The following is a 26983-nucleotide window of genomic DNA, read 5'->3' as shown; positions in this document are numbered from 1 at the left end:
AGAAAAGTAAAAGCAAACCGCGAAATATGAAGCACGCGCGTGCACAGTATCCATTCTGCCCAAGTGATAAGATCGTGGGAAGAAAAGCCGAAATCCAGTGAAAACACACATGCAAGTTGCAACCACGACCACGACATGAAGATTCCCAAAGTCTACTCCCCGCGCATCGACCTCGTATTCTTGCGCTTCATTGTTGAAACGATGCCGCATGTGGTGCAACTTTCTAGACATAGAGGAGTTGGAGAACTCCTTTGCAACTAAGATATTACATGAGTCTGTTGTAATATCTCAAATCAATTACATTCTGTCAAGTCTGATTAAAATTTCTCTGTAACAAGGTTGAGTTGAGTGAAAACCGTTACCTATTTAACATATAACATCTCGTGCCAATTATAAGACATATATAAAATTCTCTAAATGGTATTGTATTATAAGCATAAGAGACCACATTCTTGATATATCCATGCTATGCTATGAAAGTTGTTCTAACATTTGATCGTTAAAATGTCAACCAAACCATATTACCAAACCTTGAGCTTAAGCTTTTTAATTGATAATTTACCGATTTAGGTCACATTTAACTTTAGGCGCAGGAATTCCTAGAAAATTTGCCCCAAAATTGAAGAAAATAGAACAAAGGGCTTTAAGCCCAATCCGCCTAACTTAAACTCAGAAATCCACAATATAAGCCTAACCTGACAACCTCCATCTCACCAAACTAACTTAACTGAAAATTAAGCAAGTTTGTTGCAAGAGAAGTTCATTTTTCAGGGCTACTCTAACTTGATACACTCCGGGACATATCTAATCGATGTGTTTCCGGTATACGAAGGAGAAAAACTAACCATTTGAAAATTCAAAAAAATGAAAAATGAGAAAAGTTTACAAGAACTACAGTGTTTATTGGTGTTCAGCTGGTAGATTGAAGCAGCTTCATATATTTGGAGATTACCGTACCTTTACTTTCACCCGGGCCTCCATGGATGTATGCTTTGATTCCACAGCTGCAACTGGAGATCCTATAATCCTGTTGGGGCTGCTCTAGAATACAAGATCCTTGTTTGCCCTTCATGCGAGAAGACGAAAAAATGGTTAACAAGGAACGTGCAGCAGGGTGGCGGCCAACTTCAACAAGGAGGCTTGACTGCGAACCATGCCGTGAGAAATATCATTTTTTACTCTTGCCTAATCGTGAATTTCTTCTGGCAATTATCTCAGCTGCCCAACTCTTTCCTAGGTCGGTTCGGAATTTGCATGGGGAAAAAGAAGACAAACAAAAAGAAAAGAGCAGTTACAAATAGCAGAAATCACAAATTTTCCTACTCTAGTTAGCATCAAAATAAATCGATCCACCTGCTGTCGAGATGAAGAACTCATCCACCACCTTTCCATGTTCTGTTTGGGAATAATAATATCAAAAGAGGAAGATAAGAAAGCTAACAAAGTTACAGCAAAAGAATGAAACACTTTTACCCATTTCGTATTCCAACGCTTGCAGAATCATTTCAACCTGGACAGAATTGCAAAACCATATTGAATGAAGGGAAATCTTAAGTAATAGTGGAAGGTCTGAAACGTCTATATGCGTAACTCTTGTCAGCCCATATAAGCACGCAGCACGCACACACGCAAGTAGGAATGAGTAAATTTCTTGTGTTGCAACATTACTTTATTTAGTCTAAAGAAAGGTTGGAAATGGCACTGTAGAAATGAATAGTGTTTCAATCTGATCTTTTTGTTGGTTTTGGGTCAGCAGCCCGGCCCTCAGCCAGGCCCAAATGTGTTGGTTTTGGCTGGGAAGCCCGGCCCTCAGTGAGGCTCAAATTATTTAATTACATTTTTGCCCATCCAAGATTACAATCCGATGGTGGGGATGGTCTATTACAAAGGGCAATTTTGTCCTCTCCATTTTGGGCAAGATGGTGGGTCACCGGGTAGGTATCATTTGCCGTTGTTCAATTAGGGTTTCAGGAAGGGTTTGCGAGAGAGAGAGAGAGAGAGAGAGAGAGAGAGAGAGAGAGAGAGAGAGAGAGAGAGAGAGAGAGAGAGAGAGAGAGAGAGAGAGAGAGAGAGAGAGAGAGAGAGAGAGAGAGAGAGAGAGAGAGAGAGAGAGGGTCTGCGTATTGTGTCCTTTACATTTCTTGGTATGCTATTGATATGGAAAACATTATCTATCTGTTTTATTTATCGCATGTCATAAGAATCAAAATAGACTTGGCATCCTTTTAGTGGCCTTTTTTGTGTTGGCAGATGCCATCAGATAGGCAAAATCATATCGGCTACAAATGCAATGAATGCTACAAGTTACTAAGTTTCGCCATATGCCTTCATTGTGGCATTGCCCCTTCTACGACAAGTAAGCATTCTAATTTCACTTTGTGGAATGATATTAAGTTGACTTATGGAATAATATAGAGTTATGTCATGCATGAAAACAATGAATCCATTTCATCATGCATTTTTTAGTTAAACTACTATGTTTTTGTTCAATTGATTGCAACTCATTCCACAGTTTGCTTCACAAACCTCTACGGTTAGCTTCCATACAATATGTTGCAAGTTTGAGGATATCTCTACATCTTAATTTCTGCTCTCTCCGATTGCTTTAAGTTTGTAATTTTACGTGCTACACTGCCACTGATTTGATTATAAAAATGTAAAACAAATCTGTCCATGAATTACAAATTTGAATTTAATTTTTGATGTTTTTTCCAGTGTAAGGCATATGTTGCACAAGTGAGGTATGTACGCTGCGGGGCATATATTTTGCCGTCTTAACTGCTGGGGCAAACTATCTGTAAACTGCAGCTTGCTTCTATTTCTTCAGTTTCGTATGGAAACAAACCTTCTACTTATTTTTGCTTTTGAATAGTTGTGGTTACAAAATTAGCTACCTAACCAAGTCCTCAACACTTTCTATTTTTAATTACCTGTTGAAATGGCTGCCTACACTGCATGACACATATTATATGTGTGAACTAAATGTTTCTTCTGTTTCTTAAGGAAACATAACTTTTTTGGAAACCATCTCTTTCTAATCAAAGACATTCAGTTTCTTCCCACTCATTGTACAATGTGTTTATATGTCAACTCACTTGAATATATATAAAAGCAAAACTGCTTATCTTATCGATCTCATTCACTCGTGTATCCTTTTGTTTGCTCATAATTGTGTTGAATTTATTCAACTTAAATGTGTTTTATTCATCCGATTACGCCTGAAACAGCTGGTTCCTGAGTCAACACGCGGACCTAATTTCTAGTAAAGAACTAAATTAGACATTTCATCTGTATGCCTAATATATTGAAGCATGTCGATATAACATTAAATACGAATGCCTAAATATACGGACTCTGTCAAAATCTTTCCCAAGATTAGACTCTATGGACAAATTATTTTCATACTCCATCCAAAGTTCTTTGATCTCTTCAGCTGCAGATAAGAACTTTTCCAATTAATAGAATTCTGAAAATGAATATTTTCAGATATAAAAAGAGTTCCAGGAAGATAAAAATTAATGATCAACCCTAATCCCTCCACCAAGAACTAAGCACATTTCATCCAAAGCTGCTTGCTCCATTCTGCTCTTCACTGCTTTCGGTACGCCATCAGATGGTGTTATATCTCCGACAATAGCTGAGAATAGTTCAATTGCAATCTACTATCAAAACACACACACATACACATATATAGGTATCACACTAAATCCATTGTAAATATAATACAGAAGAATAACGTGAAAGAACAAGGGAACATAAGATACCTTCTGCAGTGTCGTGCACTATTTGTATCTTGCTCCGCCTGTTCTGTTGAGGTAAGGGAAGGCAAAACACGAGAAAATAAGGTACTGCACAGAAAAAGGTCCAAGTGGCAAATCAATTACATGTATAATCAAGCAAGTCCGATTAGAAAATGATAAAGAGCATAGGCCATCATATAGCATCCAAGCTCCAACCCTCTATTCAAGCCAGGAACGTCACCAGCAATCAAGGACATCAAAGCCATGCGATACATATGATCTGCGATGGACTCCGAGCCCTTTATTCCCTGATTGATCCAACCCTTCCTTTTTGTGGTCTACGAGAGAGAGGGAAATGATATCTTGAATCTTCTCGCAATTCATATAATGAAGACATTGTAAGAATATGAGTATGAGATAGAGAAGTTTTGGGACCGGCTATATGTATTCAGTTTGATAGAAAAGTCTTGTTAATAAGGGGAATGCTGATCCTTGACAAAGAAGGATTTTGTATAGCATTGCGATCAGTTCTTATGGAACAAGGAAACAATTATTTGTTTCCTATAGGGATTTTAATCGGGAATCCTATCTATTATGGAAAAGACTATATGTAAATATATATAGTGGCCTCTCTTCTCACAGAACACACGCTCATATTGGGACTTAAACCTATTTGTAAGTCGAGTTCTTTATCATCTGCAAGAGAAGAGAAGGTTCACTGAAAAGCTTGGCGTCATGGCTTCAAGTTCTGGAACTGCTGCAGGTATGCTTTGTTGGAGTTTAAGACCCTCTTGTCCCACATTGGTCAACAATATTTTTTCACTAGCCTTTATATAGGCTTATTCCTGTTTCTTAGTAATTAAAACTTAGACCATTTGGAAATAGATTGAAAGCTTGGGCCATATGGTTGTGTGGATTAGACTTGATGATTAACTGGAGTCCTCAGTTCCATCAAAGATTATCTTTTCTTCCTCTTTATCTTCCGTACAAACTTTCCAGAGAGTAAACACACAAAACAATTCGCTAGAGTTCTATAATCCAGTGCGGGTTGTAGAATTAGGTAGTTGTATCCTAGTCGAGCAGACGTTGTAGAACCACAAGCACAAGAGTGGGACGGAAATACTGTTTGAAGGACATAGCGTTTGCGCTAGTCTCTACCTTCAATTCATTCAAGTTAGTATCATATTAATTTTTTGTAATTATTGTGTTATTGCATTCTGTATTGCAAGTATTTGTGAATAATAAAGTATAAGTATTTTGGTTCTGTATTTCTGTTATTTTATTGTTTCTAAATTGTTCTCCAACATGCTTTTCTTTTTGGTCATTGTAAGAACAAGTTTGTAACATCTTATCCAAGGAACAAGAATTCATCCAATTGAACCACAACTAATCTAAACTTTGCATTGAGCAGACTTAAGAACCAAAGCCTTTAAAACATACCTGCATTATTCAATCCTGATGAAGAAGCCACTGCAGCCTCTGTGCTTGAAACCTTCTCCTCTTTTACGATCACAATGGCTTCTCTAATCAATAGGACTTAGAACAACATAAGCTGATCTTCGCAAGAGCAGTGGTTTGAACCATATATATAGTACTCCTCTGTCCATCCCTATCAGAATTGGACTAGGATTCAAAGTTATACAAACCATAAAGACTTATGAGACCTTATAAAGTTCCAACACTAAGTTCTTTTCCAAAACCAATTGGAACTTCTCTCAAGACTGCATTCCTTATAAGATTTAAACTTCTTTATAATATCAATTATCTCAAGACTTGTAAGAATCATACTCATACTCTTACAGTCATCGCATACACGAATTCTGGTTAATTCTTCTCATGTTGTAGTTCATGTTTTAGTCTTGTTCAGTAATTCACTGCTAACAGACATATTATATACACCCCCACTATTACTACTTCACACGAATCATTTTTCTCTTCATTAGAAAATCATATCAAGTTTCAAAACTAAAGTTACTAAATTCTTCGCGGCAAGTCAATTTTCAACTTTGTCCCACTTAGTGTATGGATTGCATTCCAAATCATCTCAATCAAGATTTTCACAATATGAAACATGGAGTTCAATTCAAGCACCCATCTGTGTTTGGTAGCTGAGAAAATTCAGAAGTACCTAAAATTTTCAACTTTCCCACTGGCTAGCTCCCACCCAATCTCTCAAAGAGACTACAACACAAAATTTCAATCTGTAGACTGCAGATCACAAACACAAACAATTCTCCAACTTTCCATTCATTTTGTCAATTAATTTCTCGGTAACCAAACAGTTGGAGAACAAGCAGAATCAGCGCATATCTTGAGACGGTGACACAATGTGAGAAAATCAATGGCGGAGGACGCCGGATGAAGTGCCCAGAGACCCGAATGAAGCATCGGATTCGTCCGAACTGACAGACCGCTTGGAGGCGAGCCGTCCGGACTGGGTGCCTGCCAACGAACGGAGACGAACCTGACGGCCGGGACTTCGGTGGAAAATCCGGGTCTGGACAAGATCTTTTGAAGAAAGCGGTAGGCGAACGAGTAGGAACAGAGCGGGTCAGTGACTCAGTGGAGCAGCGCAGCGGGTTTGGGGAATTAAGCACCATAATTCCCTGAGATTGAAACCAACGATCAGCTTTCACAGGGCCTTTCTTTTGCTTACCAAAGTGCCAACCTTCTCCGTCCAAACTATCAAACGTTTATCGGAAAATATTAAAAATTTAGAAATGCTATGCAGATTTTCTTAAAGTGGATTTGATACATCACATTTTTTGCACAATATTTTATAAAATTATTACCTTAACCTGGTGACGTGAGTATTCGAACCCCTTTCCTTCAAGTTGGAAATAGTTGCTTCAAGCCAACTTGATTATAGGTTTTGTGTTGTATATTATACGAGTAAGTTATTTATAGGTATTCTAATCTTTAATGCTTTATAAAATTTCTAAAGTTTACAAACCTTAGCCGTCACACCCATTTCACCTCTTGGTTTTCTCAAACTCTCTCTCCCCTCCTCTGCTTTCTCAGTCTCTCTCTCTCCTTTCTTCCTCTCTTCCTGCAAATCACTCTCTCTCCGGTATTCTTTTGTCCTACTAGCGGATTCTTTCTTCCAAACCATGATTTTTCCTTGCCCCTTTCGAATCGGAACCCCTCCAAATTGGAAGATTCTAATCCGGATTTTCCGATCTCTCACAGGTAATTTTCAAATCAAAACGAATGTGATTTATATTGTGGTTTTGTTGAATTAAAATGAGGTTTTCTTTTAATTATTTTGTTGAGGTTTTGCATATTGTTCATATTTTGGGGTTTTCCATATTTCTCATATTTGTTTGTTGCATGTTTGCTATTTTGTTTCTCATTTGCTAATTTCTTTTATATCTGAAGTATATATTAAACAATTGATTGGGATCAAATATCACATTAACTTGATTCGGGTTGAAATTTCTTCCAACTTGTTTTGATTATATTTACTTTGTGATGCATGCCATTGGAGGTTTGACTTTAATTTGGTTTTATGCAGGTTTTGACTTGCAGTTTGTTTTGTGCATGATTTCTACATGAATGGACAAAAGATTATAAAAAATGGGCGTTTTGATATAGGCGCCTTGTTTTTTTAATTTTTTAGACTAAACATACACTCCTTTTGAAAATTTGATCAAACATTTTCCTAAAATTTTGATTATTAATTTTAGTTTTTCACATAAGTTCAATTTTGTTTAGTATTTTAGTTTTTCACGACTTTTCCTAGACATTTCCCTTTTTTTTTTCTTTTCCTCTTATCCCTATATTTATGCATTTATTATCCATCTCTATGCATTTTTTTATTGTTTTTTTATAATTTTACTTTTTTTTTTGTGAATATAGTAGAATATTTATAAAAAATTTGTCAAATTTTATTATTTAGAAGACCTACACATAATAAAGATTTGTTTGATTATATAGCTACATCTAGTTACCTATAATATGGACACATTTAGTTTTATAGTGGATTTGATTTTTTGTATTTCTCGGTACATTTGGAATGTAAATGTACCAAAAGGGTTATTAGATAAAGACATTTGGTTTTGTGGTACATTTGTGATTTTTTTTTTGTTCATTTGGCCTTTTGGTACATTTGGAATCTAAACGTACCAAAAGGGTTACTTGACAATGGACACATTTGGTTTTATGGTACATTTGAAATTTTGGTACATTTGGTTTTTCTGTATATTTGAAATCTAAACGTACCAAAAGGGTTACATAACAATGAGAACATTTGGTTTTATGGTACATTTGAATCTTTGGTACATTTGGTTTCTCGGTATATTTGAAATCTAAATGTATCCAAAGTCGATACTTTTGTTCTCAAATGTACCATAAGTTTTAAGTATATTTTTTTATATATCTATACGTGAAAAAATATGTATTGAAGACTTTTTATTGAGACATTTTTAATAGAAAGAGAATTTAAAAAAAAAAATACTAATAATAAGGTAATAAGGAATTATTTAATTAATTTTTTATTTTATTTTATTAAAAAAATGTCATTTAATGTGTAGAAGGGGATTGACGAAATTAAATTCCTATATTGTAGGCAATTAGTTGCTAAGCTATCTTAATTTTTTATTTTATTTTATTAAAAAAATGTCATTTAATGCGTAGAAGGGGATTGACGAAATTAAATTCCTATATTGTAGGCAATTAGTTGCTAAGCTATCTTATGCCTCTATATAAATGCATTTAAATTAATACATAGAAATTAAATAAATAGAAAATTATTGAGGTGGCAATTGATCAAAACACCTTAATCAAATCTTTAAAAAGGATGAATGTTTAATCTAACAACTATAGAAAAGATGTAGGACATTCTAATTTTCCCTATAAAAAAAAAAGAAAACCAAAACTGAATTGAAACCAAACTGAACAAGAATCGGAAAAAAGTTGAACCAAACCGAAAATTCGGTATGGTTTCGGTTTTGGCAAAAAACTGAACCGATTCAAACCGAACTCACCCCTACATTAAAATGTAAGGTGACTGAAAATCCATGGAGAGTCAATTTACGTTAAAAGAGTCCCTTAGCATTTCTCTTTACTTTATTTTTTTTCTTTCTTATAGGAACGATATTGGGAAGAAGAATTGAACTCACAACCTCGAACATGAATTAATGTTTTACAAGTCTTTTGTGAGAAAATTTTTAATGTGTCGAGAACACGGTTCAGTGTACCAAGTGTCATAATATAAGTGGTTGGAAATTTTTTTTTTCAAATATTCAACTACTTATATTATGATACTTGGTATACTATACCGTGTTACAGACACATCAAAAAATCTCTATTTTTTGCACGGTTGCATTTAATAGAATATTTACAAATTAACATACGAAACACGTCTAGGGTCATAACAAGACTACGGTCTTGTATAAATAATTATTAAGTATCGATTTTACTATCCATGTAAATCAAATTTGAGATTTTGCGAATACTATTAAATCAAAGGTTAAATAGTTGAAAGACGGTTTTATTCAAAATATAGAGCAAAAGTAATTTTTTTGTTGGACAATCTAATACTAATTCATCTTCTACTGTATCTCACCACTTAAACATTTTCTTTGGAAAATTGTATTTTTCCAAAATTGAGGGGGAAAATGTCAACAATGCTATCGTTCAAATTATAAACGTTTAATTAGATGAGATCGAGAAATTAAGAGAGAAAAAAATAAGTAAATATGTTTGGGTTGATTAGGGATCAAGTTTTAATTAACACTGCAATATAAGAATCGCTACAAACATCCCGATCAGTGTCTCAACTATGCATATTCCTAGAATTTTTTTTCCTTCTTTTAGCTAAAGAATAAAAATAAAATTACAAAACAATATTACAATCTAACTATATAAACATATATAAAAATTAAAGAGTTGGGAAATTGAATGAATAATAAGTAGGAGGAATTATCAAAGCATGTCCTACCTTATATTTTCTCTCAAAGTGGGATTCCTTATGATTATCGAATAATTTAATGTTAATTATTGATCTAATGTTATAAATATTGTACTCAAAATATAAGATGACAAATAATTTATAAAATGTCATTTTCAAAAGAATTTCCTTAACAATTCTCATCTGTATGCACTTGCCTGTGTGGCACAAGACCAATTGCACAAACGATCGAGGAAAAGAAGAAATTGTCTTTGTGTGTTGAATATTCGCGGACTTCTTTTTCTTACTTTTTTTTTTATGGGGAATTCGTGGACCTTAATGTTTTGAGAGCGGCGCAAAAACGTTCCCACGGGTATCACAACTCCCATGCCACTGATGTATGCAATGATTTCACTACCTCAACAACCTTTTTTATTTAACTTTATCGACAAACTTGACCGAGTCAAAGCAGCCGAAAATAATTGCACAAGTCATCAGTCCTACTCCCGCGAGAAATGGTACTATCTACTTAACGAGAGTTTTTATGATAGATTACGTGTTGTTATATAAATAATGAGATATGTATATTAAAAAATAAATAATTTTAAAAAATATATATTTTATCATTTATATAAAAATACGTGATATATCATTTGCATTTCTGTCATAATTAAAAATTTCTCCTACAACGTCTGTTGACAGATCGCAGCCTTGTAGGGTAATTGACAAAACGTTTGCATCTTCACGGAACCAACCACTGAAGTAGGATATTGTTCATGGGATTTATAATATTTTTATACAACCGTATTCTATTTTAAATGAAGAGTGATTGGAATTGAGATTTTTTCGGGATCTTTGTGTCCATTAGAAAATTCAAATCGTTTAAGAGAGAGATCCGAGGCATTCAAGGTCTTGATTTTGTGAACAGTGGGCCATGTGTTAATAGAGGCTGCATGATATAAATGAAGTGGCTTGATTTTTGGGTCCGTCGGCTCCATACTCAGAGACTCGGAGAGGAACGCAGTCTAGGTCACACAATAGGAAAGTCATAACTATCATCATCGATAAGTCAAGCTCAAAACTTCTCACTCATAAATGAAAATGATACATAACACTAGTTAGTGACTTAAGACTTCTTACTTAAAAATGAAAATAATTACACTAGTTGGTGAAATTTATAATTAACCCTGAAAGTCTTGATTAACAATAAGAGCTCATTATGGGTGGCTAATTTAAATTTAATAATTTACGATTAGAATCAATAATTATTGCATTGCTTATATGATTTCCTTAATCAAATCGTCATCAGCCAAGGCTGTATCCAACACAAGATTCACTCTCGTGACTCCAGCTAATTATGGGATTATTGCATTGTTTATACATAATTATGCATAGCCAGCCCTCTAACACTCATATTAATACATCTGCTTAATTAATATGATTTCTCAACCCATTGATCAAACTGGTTTAAACCCGACCAGCCGGGCTCTCTTCCAATCCTTCCTCGGAGTAGTACGTCCGGCTGCGTTTAATTGGTATGTTATTTTCATTTTCATTAAATGTGTGTACCTTACGCTAAAAAATCATCTAAACATTCAAGAACGCGTTTAAACCCAAAAATAAAATAAAACCTCATATATGTCTCTTTTCCTTGATCAGATTGGAGGTTCAAGCATGGTGATGAGGAGCCTAATCAAGTTGTTAGGGACTCTGAAATCAAAACTGAGGTTTTTAAACAAAAGAAATGCGTATTCAGAAATTGAGAAAACTGAGAGCATGAGGATGGACATGATGCACAGGAAAGCTCAGGCATCAATTGTACCGACTCTGAAGAATGCCGATTACCGGAGGAAAAAGAGCCACGCACATAGCCGCTGATCCGTGATCGATTGAAACCAGAATTTCCCTTTTTATTTATTTGATTTGGAGAGGAGCAAGATATACAATATGTTACACATATAAAAATGGTTCTGCAGCTGTTTGTTTCAGCGGGTTTTACTGTTTCAAGTCATCAGTGTTTTAAGTCATATGAAAATAGTTCTGCAGCTATTTGTTTGAGCAGTTTTTACTGTTTCAAGTCATCACAGCGCCACTTTGAGGTGTTACAACTTCTTAATTCAGTTTATATTTTGTGACTTTTCTTCTAAAACAAGCGATATTGGAAAAAAAGTTATTTGTAATTGGGAAATTTTATTTAAACCTATGTAACCTCTTTTTACACTTAATTTAAAATTTTAAATGTTAATTGTCTATTTTACCTTATTACATAATTACTATTAAGTACAAAATGAAATTAATAAACTCAAATTTAACAATAAACCCAAACATTATAATTAAATCCTACGATCACTCTTTGTTTATCCTACGTTCATTTCAGCTAAAACGTTAATGACTCTCATAGAGAAAAATAAGTTTTTTTTTTATTGATGGATGGTGATTTTGAAGTTTTGAATTTTCCAACCAAGGTATGACTCAATTTATGAATTTTTTGTGCGTTTGATTTCAATTTTTTGAGTTTAGAAGATGAATATTTTGGTTTAAATTTTTTTTTTTCAATCAATCCTATATAGTTTGTTTATTTTTCTGCAACAGCAAATTACTGCAGTCGATCTCCCACTGTCCATCTGCATCCCAAAAAACCAATAAGACTTGCAGATATTGCAAGACCTTGGATTCCATCTGCTTCTTCTATGTTTATATTATTTTTTTTTCTTCTCTGTCGGTGTAGTCTGACTACACCACAAAATCATGGCATCAATGTAGCTATTGGTGCAAATAGTACTGCCTAAAAGTCCTAATACAAAGACTGCACCCCAAAAAACCAAAAAGACTTCCAGAACTCCCAAGGTTTGTTTCAAGATTTGTGAGAGATGGCATTTTTCCATGAATTGCTGAATCTAGGGAAAGTCCATATACATCATAAAACCCATCAACCACTTTCTCCTCATGGTCTAGCACATTGAACTCTTGGAATGAATAAGAGAATCCAATCCAAATCAAGATGAGTTAAAAAGTAAAGCAACGTCTATTGATAGTAGTACATACAAGCAAAAAATAGAGTTAAAAATCAAATGGATGTAAAAATAAATCCACATATTGAATTGGGTTTATGAGGGTATATTAGGGTTTAAAGAGATATTAATAGTTTAGTTAAAAATCGAATGAATGCAAATGGTAAGTTGAGTGTAGAAATATGTTACATGGATTTAAATAAAATTTCCCTTTGTAACTTCAAATATCAGATGTAAGGGTGAATGTTTTTAATTAACTAAACTATTAGTCTCCTACTGAATTTTGAGACGTTTAATAAAAAGAAGAAATATAATTACATGGAAAAAGAAATTAAGTGAAGTCAATAAGATTGTGACCGTATGATTGAAGGAGCAATTTAATATATATAGACCCAAAAATACCAAACCCAAATTTGGACTGGGACACGCATGCATTTGCATGCACAAGACTTCTCCAATTGGGTCCTCCTGGTCGGTTTATAGGGAAAGGGATTATCTCCATCAAATCAGGGAATCTATGTCATTGAAATTTGATCTAACGGTTACAAATAAGAATCCGCTTTAAAAATTATAATAATTTCAGCTGTTAGATCAAATTTCAATGACATAAATTCTCTTATTTAATAAATTAGGATGAAAGAATCCGAATATGATCCATTTCCGGTTTATAGCTTCTTTCGTACCAAAATGTTTTGCTTTTGAATTTCTTTCTACAATTATTACATTTCAAAACTCCTTAATGTTGTCGTTGATATTGTGAATCACGCGTCCTACGTGCATTACAGTGATACAATAGGCTAAATCACAAACTTGTACATAATACATTGTCGTTTTAATGTGTTGTCACATCATGTTGCCATAATTGAGTATTTGGTGTTAGTTAAGCACAGATCCATTTTATTTTGTTTATATTTTTCAATCCAGTGGGTAAAAATATATATATATATATATTTTGTTTATATTTTTCAATCCAGTGGGTTAAAAAAAAAAAAGAATTTTAACGAAAATTTTTTGATACTGTTTATTTAAAAAAAAATATATATATATATTTACATTAAAAATTCAATATTGGCACTATTCATTTTACATTTTATTTTGTCCTTATCGTTAAAACTCAAAATTTTAAAATCATTTTTATTAGTTTTCCTTAAAAAAAAAAAAAAAAAAAAGAGTACGTTGAAAATATATTAGTTAATACGAAAGTATTTTTGACATATATGTACTATGATTTTGTAGTGAGATAAGGATTATGATTCTTTTCCTTTTTTCTAATGAGATTAGGGTTGCTTGCCCAATTTTTTAAGGTTTAGGATTAATTTCCTATTTGTTTAGATTTATTTCTTGTTTGCTTGTACTTCAAATTTTTGAGCAGTTTACAAAAAATGAAAAATAATGTGCAGAAATCATTTTGGTTCTAAGTATTGATAAGTGACATTAGCCTAAATTTGATTGCATGGCTCTGCTTATTTCTTATTTTTCCCATGTCCAATCCTATAAATACCTTCATACTTGGCCCTCATAATCCCACCCAACAACTCCAATCTGGAAATTTAAATCTCTCAACTCTCTCAACTCTCCTATTACAATTATGCAAACCATGTGGAAGTATATACATCTAACTTTCACCCACTTCAGCTGGCTGTTCAACTTCTTGCTCTACCATTCCTTCTCCAAACATTATGATCACTATTTTGACGAAGCCACAGACATATCACTTACCACAGTCCAGTATAAACCCAGTCCCGAGGCGAATTCGGAGACTAGTACAGCGGAATGTGCTGTGTGTCTATGCAAAATCGAAGAAGGAGAAGAGATTAGAGAACTGAGATGTGCTCATCTCTTTCATAAACCATGCTTGGACTGGTGGACTGGATTTAAGCATGCCAATTGTCCGATTTGCCGCAGTCGTCTAGCTCCACCGAGAAGCACACAACTCCATCAGCAGTTAGATGAACAAGTGGAAGTGTTGGTGTTTAAGTTTTGTTCTTTCAGCTCGGATAGTGATCGTGGCGATAGATGGTGGCTGCGTTGAACTTGAACCGAAGAGAGAGAAGCAGCAGAGAGAGCCATGCCAGATTTAAATGAGTAATTATATATGCACGAGTGATCCCTTGTTAGCAAAGATCTGTTCATCTAAAGTCAAACGTTTAATTTTGTCTTCCAATTCTACTGTCAAATTAATGTAGTACTTCATCTATTTTGGCGAAAGAACATGTATGCGTGTGGTGTACCATGTATTTGTAAACGAGGATGAACGGTAGAAAAGCCTTTGAACTTTATGTATGTTTAGTTTCCGACCATAAACTCTCATATTAGTTTTTTTCGTTTTTCAACTTAATTTTGCATTGCATGAGCAGCAATGGCGAATCTTGGATTCAAACTTCGGGGTTCCATTATTAAACAAGTTTTTTAGATAGAAAAAGAGTGCACTTTGAAAAATCTCAGTTTATATTCAATAAAACATCTCAGTCACTTAATGGATTTGTTGTTGTCAATCAAACCATATTGTACACATATAAATTGATATCTATATATGCCTAAACATTCCATCATATGAACAGGATTTGACATCTATTTTGCTCCATCCTCTTTTTTCATAAACTATGCTTTGAAAAGGTGGACAGGATAAGCATGCCACATGTCCCATTTGCCGCAGTCATCTAGCTCCACCGCATTAGAAGGAGGATTCTTTACTCTTTTATTTTTGTTTCCTTCCATCCCCTCCTCTCACACTTGTTTTTTTGTCTTATTATCTCTATAAAAAAATCAATATAAGATGTTGATGTGGTTTAACCGTGACCGTTCAAATAGGAGAGCATGAAAGGATAAAGAGATTAAGAAGATAGAGAATCCTCCTCCGAAGCACTAACCCATCATCGGTTTGATCAAGTGGAAGTGCTGCTATTTAAGTTCTGGCCATTCGGGTCGGATAGTAATCAAAACAACATACTCAAAACACTATACCATAAAAGTAGACATATCAACCATGTCATTGATATACCACATAATTTGTGTTTTCTATTCATACAAATTCCTCTTTTTAAGATTATCTTCTTTTTTTTTCTTTTTTTTTTTCCTTTTCTTGAGGAGAAAAAGATGTTTCCACAGAGAGAGAGAGATAAGAGGTTTGTAGGAGAAAGAAAGAAAAAAATTAATAATAAAATAATATTGTTTACTATTATTATTAAAAAAATTTAATTGACGGGGCAATATATTTTATGAGGCAGTAATGCATTCGAGCAATTACTATTCACTAAGATAGTATTTGCCTTGTCCAATTGTCTAGGCAATTATTGCCTTAGTGGGTTGAACTTGCTTCAAGTCAATAAGATTGTGAAGAAGTTGGGGTTTAATATAAAACTAATTGGCCAAATGGGAGCCATTCATTATTTATAAACAAATGCAAGGTTCCTTCTTTTTTCAATATAAAATTGATACTCTCAACAAGCTCTTTCACGCATTGTTCTAAAAATCTCCACGTAGGCGCTAGGCAGCTAGCCACGACATTGATAAATCCCTAGGTATTTGAAAATTAAGAAAGGGTGTCTATACCTGTTTAGGTGTCTGCCCAACCCACCTAAGTGTTTGCCTAGGCATGCACCAAGGTTGCAGACTCTCATTTAAATAGAAAATAGATAACTTTCATTTTGCATTTTATTTTTTTAATAAATTGTAAGAAACTTGTTAAATACACAGATGAATACTCACTATATGCATGTCCTCCATTTTTCCTATATGTATTATAATTCTTCATAATTTTTATGTCATTCTATTTTTTCAATTTATATATCCCAATACAATTATGTATTTTTTCTTAAAACATAAACAAGCATTACTTATGCGATATATATAATAAATTTAACTTAAATTTGTCTTGTCCTTTTAGGCCCCGTCTAGGCGCCTAGGCGTTAGGGTCTAGTCCGCGGCCCGATTAACGCTTAGAATTTTTTAGAACCTTGTCTTCGTACATGACAAATTTTCAAACCTAACACATCGACAATATAATAGAATGAAATGAAACGCGTGTGATCTTTAACTTCACATATAAGACAATCTAATTTGATACAATAATGAAGTTTGAATTCCAACCGACCATATAAGAAATAGTCAATTAATTATAACCACATACAAATCCCTCTTTTCGAACCATACGATCGGAGGAACAATTTAAAGGACTGGGACATGCAAGACTTGTCCTATTGGGTCCACCCGGTGGCTACTAAGATTAAATTATGAACAGTACTTGGTTACTCAAAAATATATAAGAACTCTTACTCAAACTCTTAATGTTTTAATCACAGAGTTTTATACTTATTATCAAAACTGTTTATATTATGAATCACACTGTAAAAATTATCTTTGCAAAAAATAAATTAAAATTAAGGTCGTTTATTCAATCTATTAGAGCAAGTACATAGACGGTTCGTAGTGCTTTTACCAATACTATTCATTTGTTTTTAACAGTTTGATGATTAAACGATCTTAGTTTAAATGACTTTTTGCATAGGCGATCTTTATAAGGTCATTTATAATATGAACGGTTCTGATTATAAACACGGAAGTTCTATAAATTAACAACAAACGATTTTGAGAAATTTTGATTAGGAATTTCTATTATTTTTTAGTAGTTGTTAAATTATTACATTCCAAAACTCCTTAATTTAGTCGTTTATTTTGTGAATCACGCGTCCTATATGCATTACAGTGACACAATAGTCTAAATCATAGGACAAAGTCCTACGTATGTTGTCGTTTTAGCTTGTTGTCACATCATTGATTTGCCATAATGGGTTGTCACATCATTGATTTGCCATAATGGAGTATTTTGTGTTGGTTGAGCACATGATATTGTTCAGTATATTCATTTTTAGTTAAAATGGTTCATAAGATCTGTATAACACATTATTTTGATTTCAGAAATTGAAAATTAATAATTGTGCATTATTCATTATTTTGGTTATTCTGTTAAGTGTCAATGAGCACTTGGTTAAAAGTTTAAGCAATTTTCAAAGCTTCGTAACTCAATCGTTTCTTAACCAAATTCGACCTATAATATATCAAAATGAAGATAGAAAAGTGTAGAACAAGATTGTACCTATTTGGAAGCCCAATGGTTGCCGGAGATGGTCGGAAAATAGCCTGAAAGGTGACTGGTCCATGGGCAAACTGAAAAACTCGCCGGAAACTGGGTACACTTTAAACGTTCATAGCTTCTTCAATACTCAACGAAATCGAGTGATTCAAAAATAAAAATCATACTTCTCGACAAGATGAAGAGAATGGTACCTTTCTCGATGGCTCATTTGTTGTGGTTTGGTTGAAAAATGGCTCAAAATTGGCTAACTTGAGACCAAGACAGCCACTTTCAAGCCTTTTTGCAGACAAAACATGGTGATTTAGCCATCGAGAAAGATACCATTCTCTTTTTCTTGTCCAGAAGTATGATTTTTGTTTTTGAATCACTCGATTTCGTTGAGTATTGAAGAAGTTAGGAACGTTTAAAATTTACCCAATTTCCGGCAAGTTTTCCAGTTTTCCCGCAGATCAATCACCTTTTAGGCTATTTTTCTGCCATCTTCGGCAACCATTGGGCTTCCAAATAGGTACAATCTTGTTCTACACTTTCCTATCTTCATTTTGATATATTATGGATCGAATTTGTTAAGAAACGATTGAGTTACGAAGCTTTGAAAATTGCCCAAACTTTCGGCCAAGAGCTCAGGGACACTTAATGGAGTTTTTAACGGAATGACCAAAATAATGGATGGTGAACAATCTCAAGGACAATTTCTATTGATTTTCAATCTTAGGGACCAAAATGATGTATTATGTAAATCTCAGGGATGTTTTGGCTAAAAAGCCAGGAGGGAAATATTTTTTGCACACTTTTTTTTTTTAACCTTCTGAATATAATTTTTAATTTTGACCATTGATTCATATTTATATTCTTCAATCTAATGGTTAAAAAAAATGAGTTTATGTTGAAAAATATATTAGTTAATACAGTATTTTAGACATATATACGTACTAGAATTTTGTAGTAGGATAAGGGATTATGATTCTTTTTCTATTTTCTAATAAGATTCGGATTGTTTTCCTAATTTTCTAAGGTTTATGATTAATTTCCTATTTGTTTTGAATATACTTACTTTTTTGCTTGTACTTTAAAATTTTTAGCAGTTCACAAAAAGTGAAAAATAATGTGCATAAATTACTTTCGTTCTCACCATTAATCATTGACATTAGCCGAAATTTGATTGCATGGCTCTGCTTTCCTCTATTATTTTCCCATGTCCAATCCTATAAATACCTTCATACTTGGCCCTCATAATCCCACCCAACAGCTCCCATGTGGAAATTTAAATCCCTCAACTCTGTCAATTCTCCTTCTACAATTATTCGGACCATGTACAAGTACATACATCTAGCTTTCACCCACCTCAGCTGGCTGCTCAACTTCGTGGTTTACCATTCCTTCTCCAAACATTATGATCACTATTTTGACGAATTATTGCCTGCAGACCAAGCCACAGAAATATCACTTACCACAGTCCAGTACAAACCCAATCCCGGGGCGAATTCGGAGACTAGTACTGCGGAATGCGCTGTGTGTCTCTGCAAAATTGAGGAAGGAGAAGAGATTAGAGAATTGAGGTGTGCTCATCTATTTCATAAACCATGCTTGGACAAATGGACTGGATTTAAGCATGCCACTTGTCCGATTTGCCGTAGTCGTCTAGCTCCACCAAGAAGCAAACAACTCCATCAGCAGTTTGATGAACAAGTGGAAGTGCTGCTGTTTACGTTCTGTTCTTTCAGCTCGGACAGTGATCGTGGCGATAGATGGTGGCTGCGTTGAACTTGAACCAGAGACAGAGAAGCAGCAGAGTCATACCAGATTTAAACGAATTAATATCGTACTAGTTTGGCGGAAGATGTATTATTATCTTTAGTTAAATAAAAAATAAGGAATAATAGCTTTATGTTTTCTTTTATACCAGGCCTCCAAAACTCACCAGAACTACACAGCAGCAAACAAATGAAACGAAAAAAAATAATTCTGGACACCAGCCGTGTGCATACATCTAATTGCCGCCCACTTAAGCTGGCTGTTCAATTCTTACTTTACCATTCCTTCATAAATTATGATCACTAGATTCACTACTTTGATGAAATAGCCTGCGGACCGGGTCACGCAACTATCACTTACCACAGTCCAGTACAAACCCAATTGCCCGGGACAATGGAGACTGGTACTGCGGGAAGGATTTGGATCCTCGATTCAAATTGTGGAAATCCTAGAGATTTTCACATTTTAACCATTCATTGTACAAACTGACCGTACAATGTACGATAAACGGTTAGAATGTAAGGATCCCTAAGATCCCCACAAAGTGAATCCGGAGAGGATCCTCTTCCCTGCAGGAATATATGATGTGTGCCTGTGCAAGATGAGTAATGCTAGGAAAATTAAATGTGGAAACAAAATTTACAAATTAAATAATGTGTCATCAATAAAAATGAACACGTTCATTAATGTTTAAGTAATAAACCAATTATTAACTTCCATATTATTTAGTTTTTAAAATTTTGTTTATAAACTTAGTTTCCTTGACATTACTCGTACATGAGCGACGAAGGATAAGAGATTAGAGGACTGAGATTTGCTCCATCCTCTTTTCATAAACTACGCTTAGACAGGTGGATGGGACTTGAGCATGCCACGTGTCCCATTCCTCTAGCTCCACCAAAAAGCACGCAGAGATTTTTTAGTATGACTGGCACATGAGGTGATACATTATGTGTTATTATACAAATTGTGAGATTTATGTGTTAAAAAATTAATAACTTAAAGAATAAAACTTTTTATTATTTATATAAAAACATGTGATATACCACTAATATTCCTGTCACAATAAAAAATTTCTCTATCATCAGTTTGATCAAGTGGAAGTGCTGATATTTAAGCTCTGATAATTCAGTCCGGATAGAAATCAAAACAACATATTGAAAACATTCTACTCTTCTAAAACCCGGTGGATGGGTACTATTCAATAACAGTGCCCACCCGATTTTACCCCTCATTCTGTTCATGTTTTTTGGGCTTTAGTGGGGTTGTATGGTGAATTGGCCACTTTGACGCTCTCTCATTTTTGTTCCCGTGCTTGCGTTTTGTGTTCTCTAGGGAATATGATTTACCTTTTTCTTCCGTCTATCTGACTTCCTTTTGGTTGGTGGTTGTGCTCTTTGACCCTGTTCTTAGTTTTCTAAAGATACACGGAAGGTTTATGGGACAAAAACAGATTAAAAATGATAAAGTAATGGGCTGTTAGACAAAAAAATAAGATTAAAAAATGTCAAGAGATAAACACAAGCACATGATTTGTAACACAAAAAAGAATAAAAATGATAAAAAAATTGGTTAGAAAGAAAAAAATGATTAAAAAATATGAAAAGCTGGTTTGATGTGTTTAGTTTTTATTTTTTAATATTTTCTTCTTTTAGCATACCAAGAAAATTGGAGGCAGATTCTTTGTCCTTTTATTTTCTTTGTCTTTCTGTTTGTGTGATTACGGTTAAACCACGTCAATATTTTATATTATTATTCTTTTTTATCTTATTATCTTTATAAAAAAAATAAAAATATAATGTTGACGTAATTTAACCGTAACCACACAAAATAGGAAAACACGAAAAGTGGAAGGACAGAGAATCTATCTCCAAGAAAATTTGCTTTCTTTCTTATTTTGGGTGTTCATTTTGTAGTCTGGGGTTTTATATTTGTCTGTCTAACCCCTTTTTGTTTTCAGTTTCAGCAAATTCAGCTTTCGTGGGTTTTGTTGCTGGGTAATTAAGGGTGTAAGTTTGTTTTCTTCTTTGCTTCGGTCTTGATACAATCTTTTGGCATTTTTATATGTTTTGGTTGTGACTTTGGAATTGTGAATAAGTTATGTCTTGAGTTTTTTATTTTTTATTTTTTTTTTAACATTTTGGGGTTTAATTTTAGGGTTCTTTAGATTTAAACCCTTACAACTCTTAAACTCTAGACAAAAACCCACATATATTATAACTTCTAAATAAAACCCAAATTTTAAAGATGATATCATGTTAGATAAAAGATGTCCATGAATTTGTGTTTATTTACAAAATCATGCCACCAAATCTCTTATACATTTCTTTTAGCTAGACATTTAATTTGTTTAGTATATTTTTTATATTGTGTGAACTCCTCCAATCCAAAATCTAATTAGATCAAATATATATATTCTACATTTATGTATACTAATACCATAAAAAGAAGTAGGTAAATTAATTTTGTTACAAATTTAAAAAGTAGGCACATTAATTTTCATGTAATTATACAGTAGGTAAATTATTTTCATAAAATCAAACAATAATAGATATTGTTTTCAAAAAATTAATTTTCATAGTAGGTAAATTTTTTCATGCAATTATACAGTAGGTAAATTATTTTCATAAAATTAAACAATAAATATTGTTTTCAAAAAATTAATTTTCATAATAAGTAAACTATTTTCATGTAATTATACTGTAGGTATAAAATTAAACAATTGATATTGTTTTCATAAAATTAATTTTCATAGTAGGTAAATTATTTTCATAAAATTAAACAATAAATATTGTTTTCAAAAAATTAATTTTCATAATAAGTAAACTATTTTCATGTAATTATACTGTAGGTATAAAATTAAACAATTGATATTGTTTTCATAAAATTAATTTTCATAGTAGGTAAATTATTTTCATAAAATTAAACAATAGATATTGTTGAAAATAAACACTAAATTAGGTATATTCAAATTGAAATTTATTGTCGAAATTAAAAAAAAAAATCCACATTAATTCGTCTATCTAGAACCATATTTCATGGCTACAAGACCTCTCCAAATTCAATGCACGTGATCAATTAAAACAAAATTACAAGAATTTTCCATACTAGCTTAGATGGGGTATATTAGGGATCCAAAAATAATAAAAACGGACACACAAACTTAATTTGGTAAGTTGCTTAGTTGGATCCTAATCATTGGGTTTTATTCGAATAAATATTTTATGATGGGCTAGAGGCTAGGAAAAATGAGTTTGGAGGGGGAAAGTTAAATTTTCAATTTTATGGTCCTGATGTGCTCTACGCACGTATGCAAGCCTTGGTCCTCTCTCATCTGTAGCCATTCCCTTGTCAACTCTCGCCGGAACAAGAAAAATACTACTAACCTCCTCTTCTGGTATTGGGATGGCTTCTTCTTCTCCTCGCAAATCGATGAACAAGGGAAACCAACGCCTGTCACCCGTCTTTCGTACAATTCTGCGTGCGGTACTCCCCCGGTTGTACATCAGAGCATCAACCTGCCTGGTCTGTGCATCCAGTTGTTCGATCCCTGTCCTTATGTTTAACCCTACTACACGAGAGTCCATCAAACTCCCTCGTACAGGTACACTCCGCGTTACATATCACTTTGGGTTTAATCCGATTGCAAACTAGTACAATGTTGTCCAAGTATCTTGGAATAATAATGTCATTGTAGACATCGAAATTTCAGTAAAACAAATGTTCACCAATGCATTAAAGTTTTGACGTGTCAAGGCATACATGGCATACGCCACGTGTTGTACAAATTGTACACATGGCGTGTGACTCAACAAAATAGGAAGAAATACCCTTGAAGGATTAAACAAGTTTTTCTTCTCATTTTGGGCAATGACAAGGCAAGTACATTTCAATCCATTGAGGATCAAAACAAGTTTTTCTTCTCATGTTGGGCAATGACAAGGCAAGCACACTTCAATCCATTAAAAATCAAAGCAAGTTTTTCTCATTTGGGCAATGACAAAGCATACACATTTCAAGTTTAAAATGGTGTTAAGTGGGAAATTAGGCCATAAGTTAGACCATTTCAAGTTTAAAATGGTATTAAGTGGGAAATTAGGCCATAAGTTACACCACTTCAATTTCAATATTGCATTAAGTGGGAAAATTAGGCAATGGTGCTTGGAAAGGAAAAAAATATTTTGTGGTGGTGATTCATTCTCAAAGCCTATAAATAGGCTTCTCCATCAAGGTATCAAGCATCAAGGAATTCACAAATACATTTCTCTACTCCAAAATTAGAAGAGAATTCCCCAAATCCTTGAAGCTTTGAAACTCCAAAGCTTCCAACCATCCAAATTCCTAAGAATTCCGAAGGATCAAGAAAGCTCTCTTCGTTCTTCGTTAAATCCTCTTTCAAGATCAAGCCCCGACGGCCCTTGAAGAAAGTGTTCATCCGTTCATCCTAAGCATAAGCCCCCAACGGCCCTTTGGATCAACAACCTCAACAAATCCACACATCCAATCGTTCTTAAAGATTAAGCCCAAAAGCCCTTGAAGATCCGCTCATCCATCAACCTTCAAGATCAAGCCCAAGAGCCCTTGAAGAAATCCACACAACCATTATTCAAGATCAAGCCCCGACGACCCTTGAAGAAAGTGTTCATCGTTCATCCTAAGATCAAGCCCCAACGGCTCCTTGGATCAACAGCACAAACAAATCCACACATCCAATCGTTCTTCAAGACTAAGCCCAAAAGCCCTTGAAGATCTGCTCATCCATCAACCTTCAAGATCAAGCCCAAAAGCCCTTGAAGAAATCCATACACCCATTCTTCAAGATCAAGCCCAACGCCCCTTGAAGATCCGTTCATCAACTGTTCATCCTTAGATCAAGCCCCGACGGCCCTTTGGATCAACAACTCATCCACAAACCTACACCCCACAAAGATAGAATCAGAGGACCAAATTTGAGAGAGATCGTAACCCCAAAATCATAAACACAAAAATATTATTTTGTACACGTTATTCTGGTTTCTTGTTTCAAGGAATCTTTCGTGTTCACAAATTTGGCACGCCCGGTGGGACATCTATACCTCTCATCTCTATCCTCAAATCATCGAAAAATGCAAATGGCATCAAGAAAGGATCAAGCTGTTCCTGCAATCAAAGCAAAGAACAAGAACATCATCGCCGTAAGTGGTGATATTTCGGGCACCATAACCCGAAGTAAGGCAAGAGCTCTTTTTGCCGCGGCTTCCGCCCCTGCATTAACTCTGTCAAAGGAACAAGAGCACCTGAGGCACGAGCCTGTGATCACCCTAGCCTCGCTAAGGGCATCAAGAGGGGAAAGCCTGAGGAAATACTCAGAGTCCCTACTCTCCGACGCTGATTCGAGCGGCAGTACAACCATGCAAGTCATGACCACTGGAGTAACTTCAATCGAGGAGCAGCTAGCTCAGATGAATGAAGCAATCGCAAAGCTCACACGGACTGCAGAGGAGAAAAACTTGCAAACCGCCGGACTCATCAACCGTCTGGAGGCACAGCATGGCGTCAAAATGAAACCAAGCTCTCTTCCAACTAAGAAGACCAAAGAAGGCTTTAACCCAAATGCCTACGAACTCATGTCAAAGGCTAGGCATGACTTTGCTTCCTCTTCAAATCTTGGAAAGAAGGTTTCAAACACCGTCAACGACAAAGATCGTGACCTCACCGAGACTCAAAAGAAGTTGAAGGAGCATGATTACGGAGTTGACAACAACAAAGCTGGACTTGGCTTCACACCAAATGCACTCGTGAAGATTTCAAGCAAAGCGAAAAACGCTAGCGCTCAACACATCAGCGTGAGCATTGAACAAAATCAAGAGGAGCCTAAACCTCCTATTCGAGTGTCAGTCTTCGATAGGCTGAATCATTCAAAACCCAGAATTTCGGCACTTGATCGCATTGGTAGTCAAGGCCGAACCTCTGTCTTCAAGAGGCTTAACGAGCCAACATCCCAAAGCTCTGTTTTTGAAAGGTTGTTAAAGCCTAAGAAACAAAGCAACACAGCTATCTCTCCTCTGCGACGATCAGCTTCGGAAAGATTTGAAGATAATGAGAAGCCTTTTGGAAAGAGGAAGACAACACCAAAGGAAGAAAAGCTCGATGGGTTAGCAGAAAAATGCGACGTTCGAAGCTTGATTCCTTCAAGGATGAAGCGCCAAGCAATCCTGGAGGTCGACACAAAAGGACCACTGAAGGTAAAGAGGCGCATCATCGTCCACACTGGCAAATCTTCATGCCAACAAACCCAAGAGAACGGCACTGAAGATGAAATCCCTAAGAAAGATGTCACTTCTGGCTCTTTCGACTCAAAGTCTTCACCTCGACTGTTGGGGGCATGCTCCAAGTCAAGTGAAATTGAAGGATGGACTCATGTCACTCCGAAGAAACTGCACGAGAAACATATGTCTTCTCCACAAGGGCACCAATCAGAAAGGAGGGAAAGCAGCTTTCGCCAACCTCCAAAGCAATGTGAAAATGTTGAAGATAAGAAAATTTCAACACAAAGATCGTTCATGCGCGATCTCTTCTTCATCGAAGACTTTTTCAATTACTCGGTCAAGGCTCCTTCCTATGAAGATTGCGAGGAATGCCTCTCCCAAATCGCTTGACAAATCAACAACAACAACCACAAGCTCCTCGTTCGCACGAGCCTAAAAGGCGATAACCAAAAGCTCCTTGTCTGCACGAGTTGAAACTGCAAACGACACCACAAGCTCCTCGTTCGCACGAGCCTAAAAGGTGACAACAAACGCTCCTTGCCTGCACGAGCTGAAACTGCAAACGGCACCAAACGGTACTTGCCTGCACGAGCTGAAACTGCAAACGGCACCAAACGCTCCTTGCATGCACGAGCTGAAACTGCAAACGGCACCAAAACGCTCATTGCCTGCACGAGCTGAAACTGCAAACGGCACCAAAACGCTCCTTGCCTGCACGAGCTGAAACTGCAAACGGCACCAAACGCTCCTTGCCTGCACGAGCTGAAACTGCAAACGGCACCAAACGCTCCTTGCATGCACGAGCTGAAACTGCAAACAGCACCAAACACTACTTGCCTGACGATGAGGTGTTCTACATCGACATCTTCCCAACATGGACGATGTTCTTCGACGGATCCGCACGAGCAGACGGAGCGGGGGCAGGAGTAGTATTCATGTCGCCACAAAGGCAAATACTACCTTACTCCTTCCAACTGAATGAGCTATGCTCCAACAATGTTGCTGAGTACCAAGCATTGATCATCGGGCTCCAAATGGCGATCAACATGGAAATCACAGCTCTTGAGGTATATGGCGATTCCAAGCTCATAATCAATCAACTCTTAACTGAATATGAGGTAAGGAAAGATGATCTCGTCCCATACTTCCGGCTAGCGACCCAACTGCTACAAAAGTTCGAAGCTGTGACACTAGAACATGTGCCAAGAAAGGAAAATCAAATGGCAGACGCTCTCGCCAATCTA

General features: G+C 35.2%; 2 protein-coding genes across 2 annotated transcripts; one reads left to right on the top strand and one right to left on the bottom strand.

Annotated features, from left to right (window-relative positions):
• Positions 1 to 618: 618 nt before the first annotated feature.
• Positions 619 to 6852, bottom strand: LOC137736349 (uncharacterized). The gene is made up of 9 exons (XM_068475633.1): positions 6694 to 6852; positions 6049 to 6248; positions 3957 to 4076; positions 3765 to 3802; positions 3528 to 3637; positions 3354 to 3446; positions 1474 to 1510; positions 1354 to 1395; positions 619 to 1254 (listed from the first exon to the last, which is right to left on the bottom strand). The coding sequence occupies exons 1-9, from the start codon at positions 6850 to 6852 to the stop codon at positions 1169 to 1171; spliced, it is 885 nt and encodes a 294-aa protein (XP_068331734.1). The 3' UTR covers positions 619 to 1168.
• Positions 6853 to 18990: 12138 nt separating this feature from the next.
• LOC137736348 (uncharacterized) lies at positions 18991 to 19500 on the top strand. The gene has a single exon (XM_068475632.1). It carries the CDS (start codon positions 18991 to 18993, stop codon positions 19498 to 19500), a length of 510 nt encoding a protein of 169 aa, XP_068331733.1.
• Positions 19501 to 26983: the final 7483 nt, after the last annotated feature.

This window comes from Pyrus communis, chromosome 6 (assembly GCF_963583255.1).
Source record: "Pyrus communis chromosome 6, drPyrComm1.1, whole genome shotgun sequence".
Taxonomy (NCBI): Eukaryota; Viridiplantae; Streptophyta; class Magnoliopsida; order Rosales; family Rosaceae; genus Pyrus; species Pyrus communis.
This window is presented reverse-complemented; position numbering and strand designations above follow the sequence as displayed.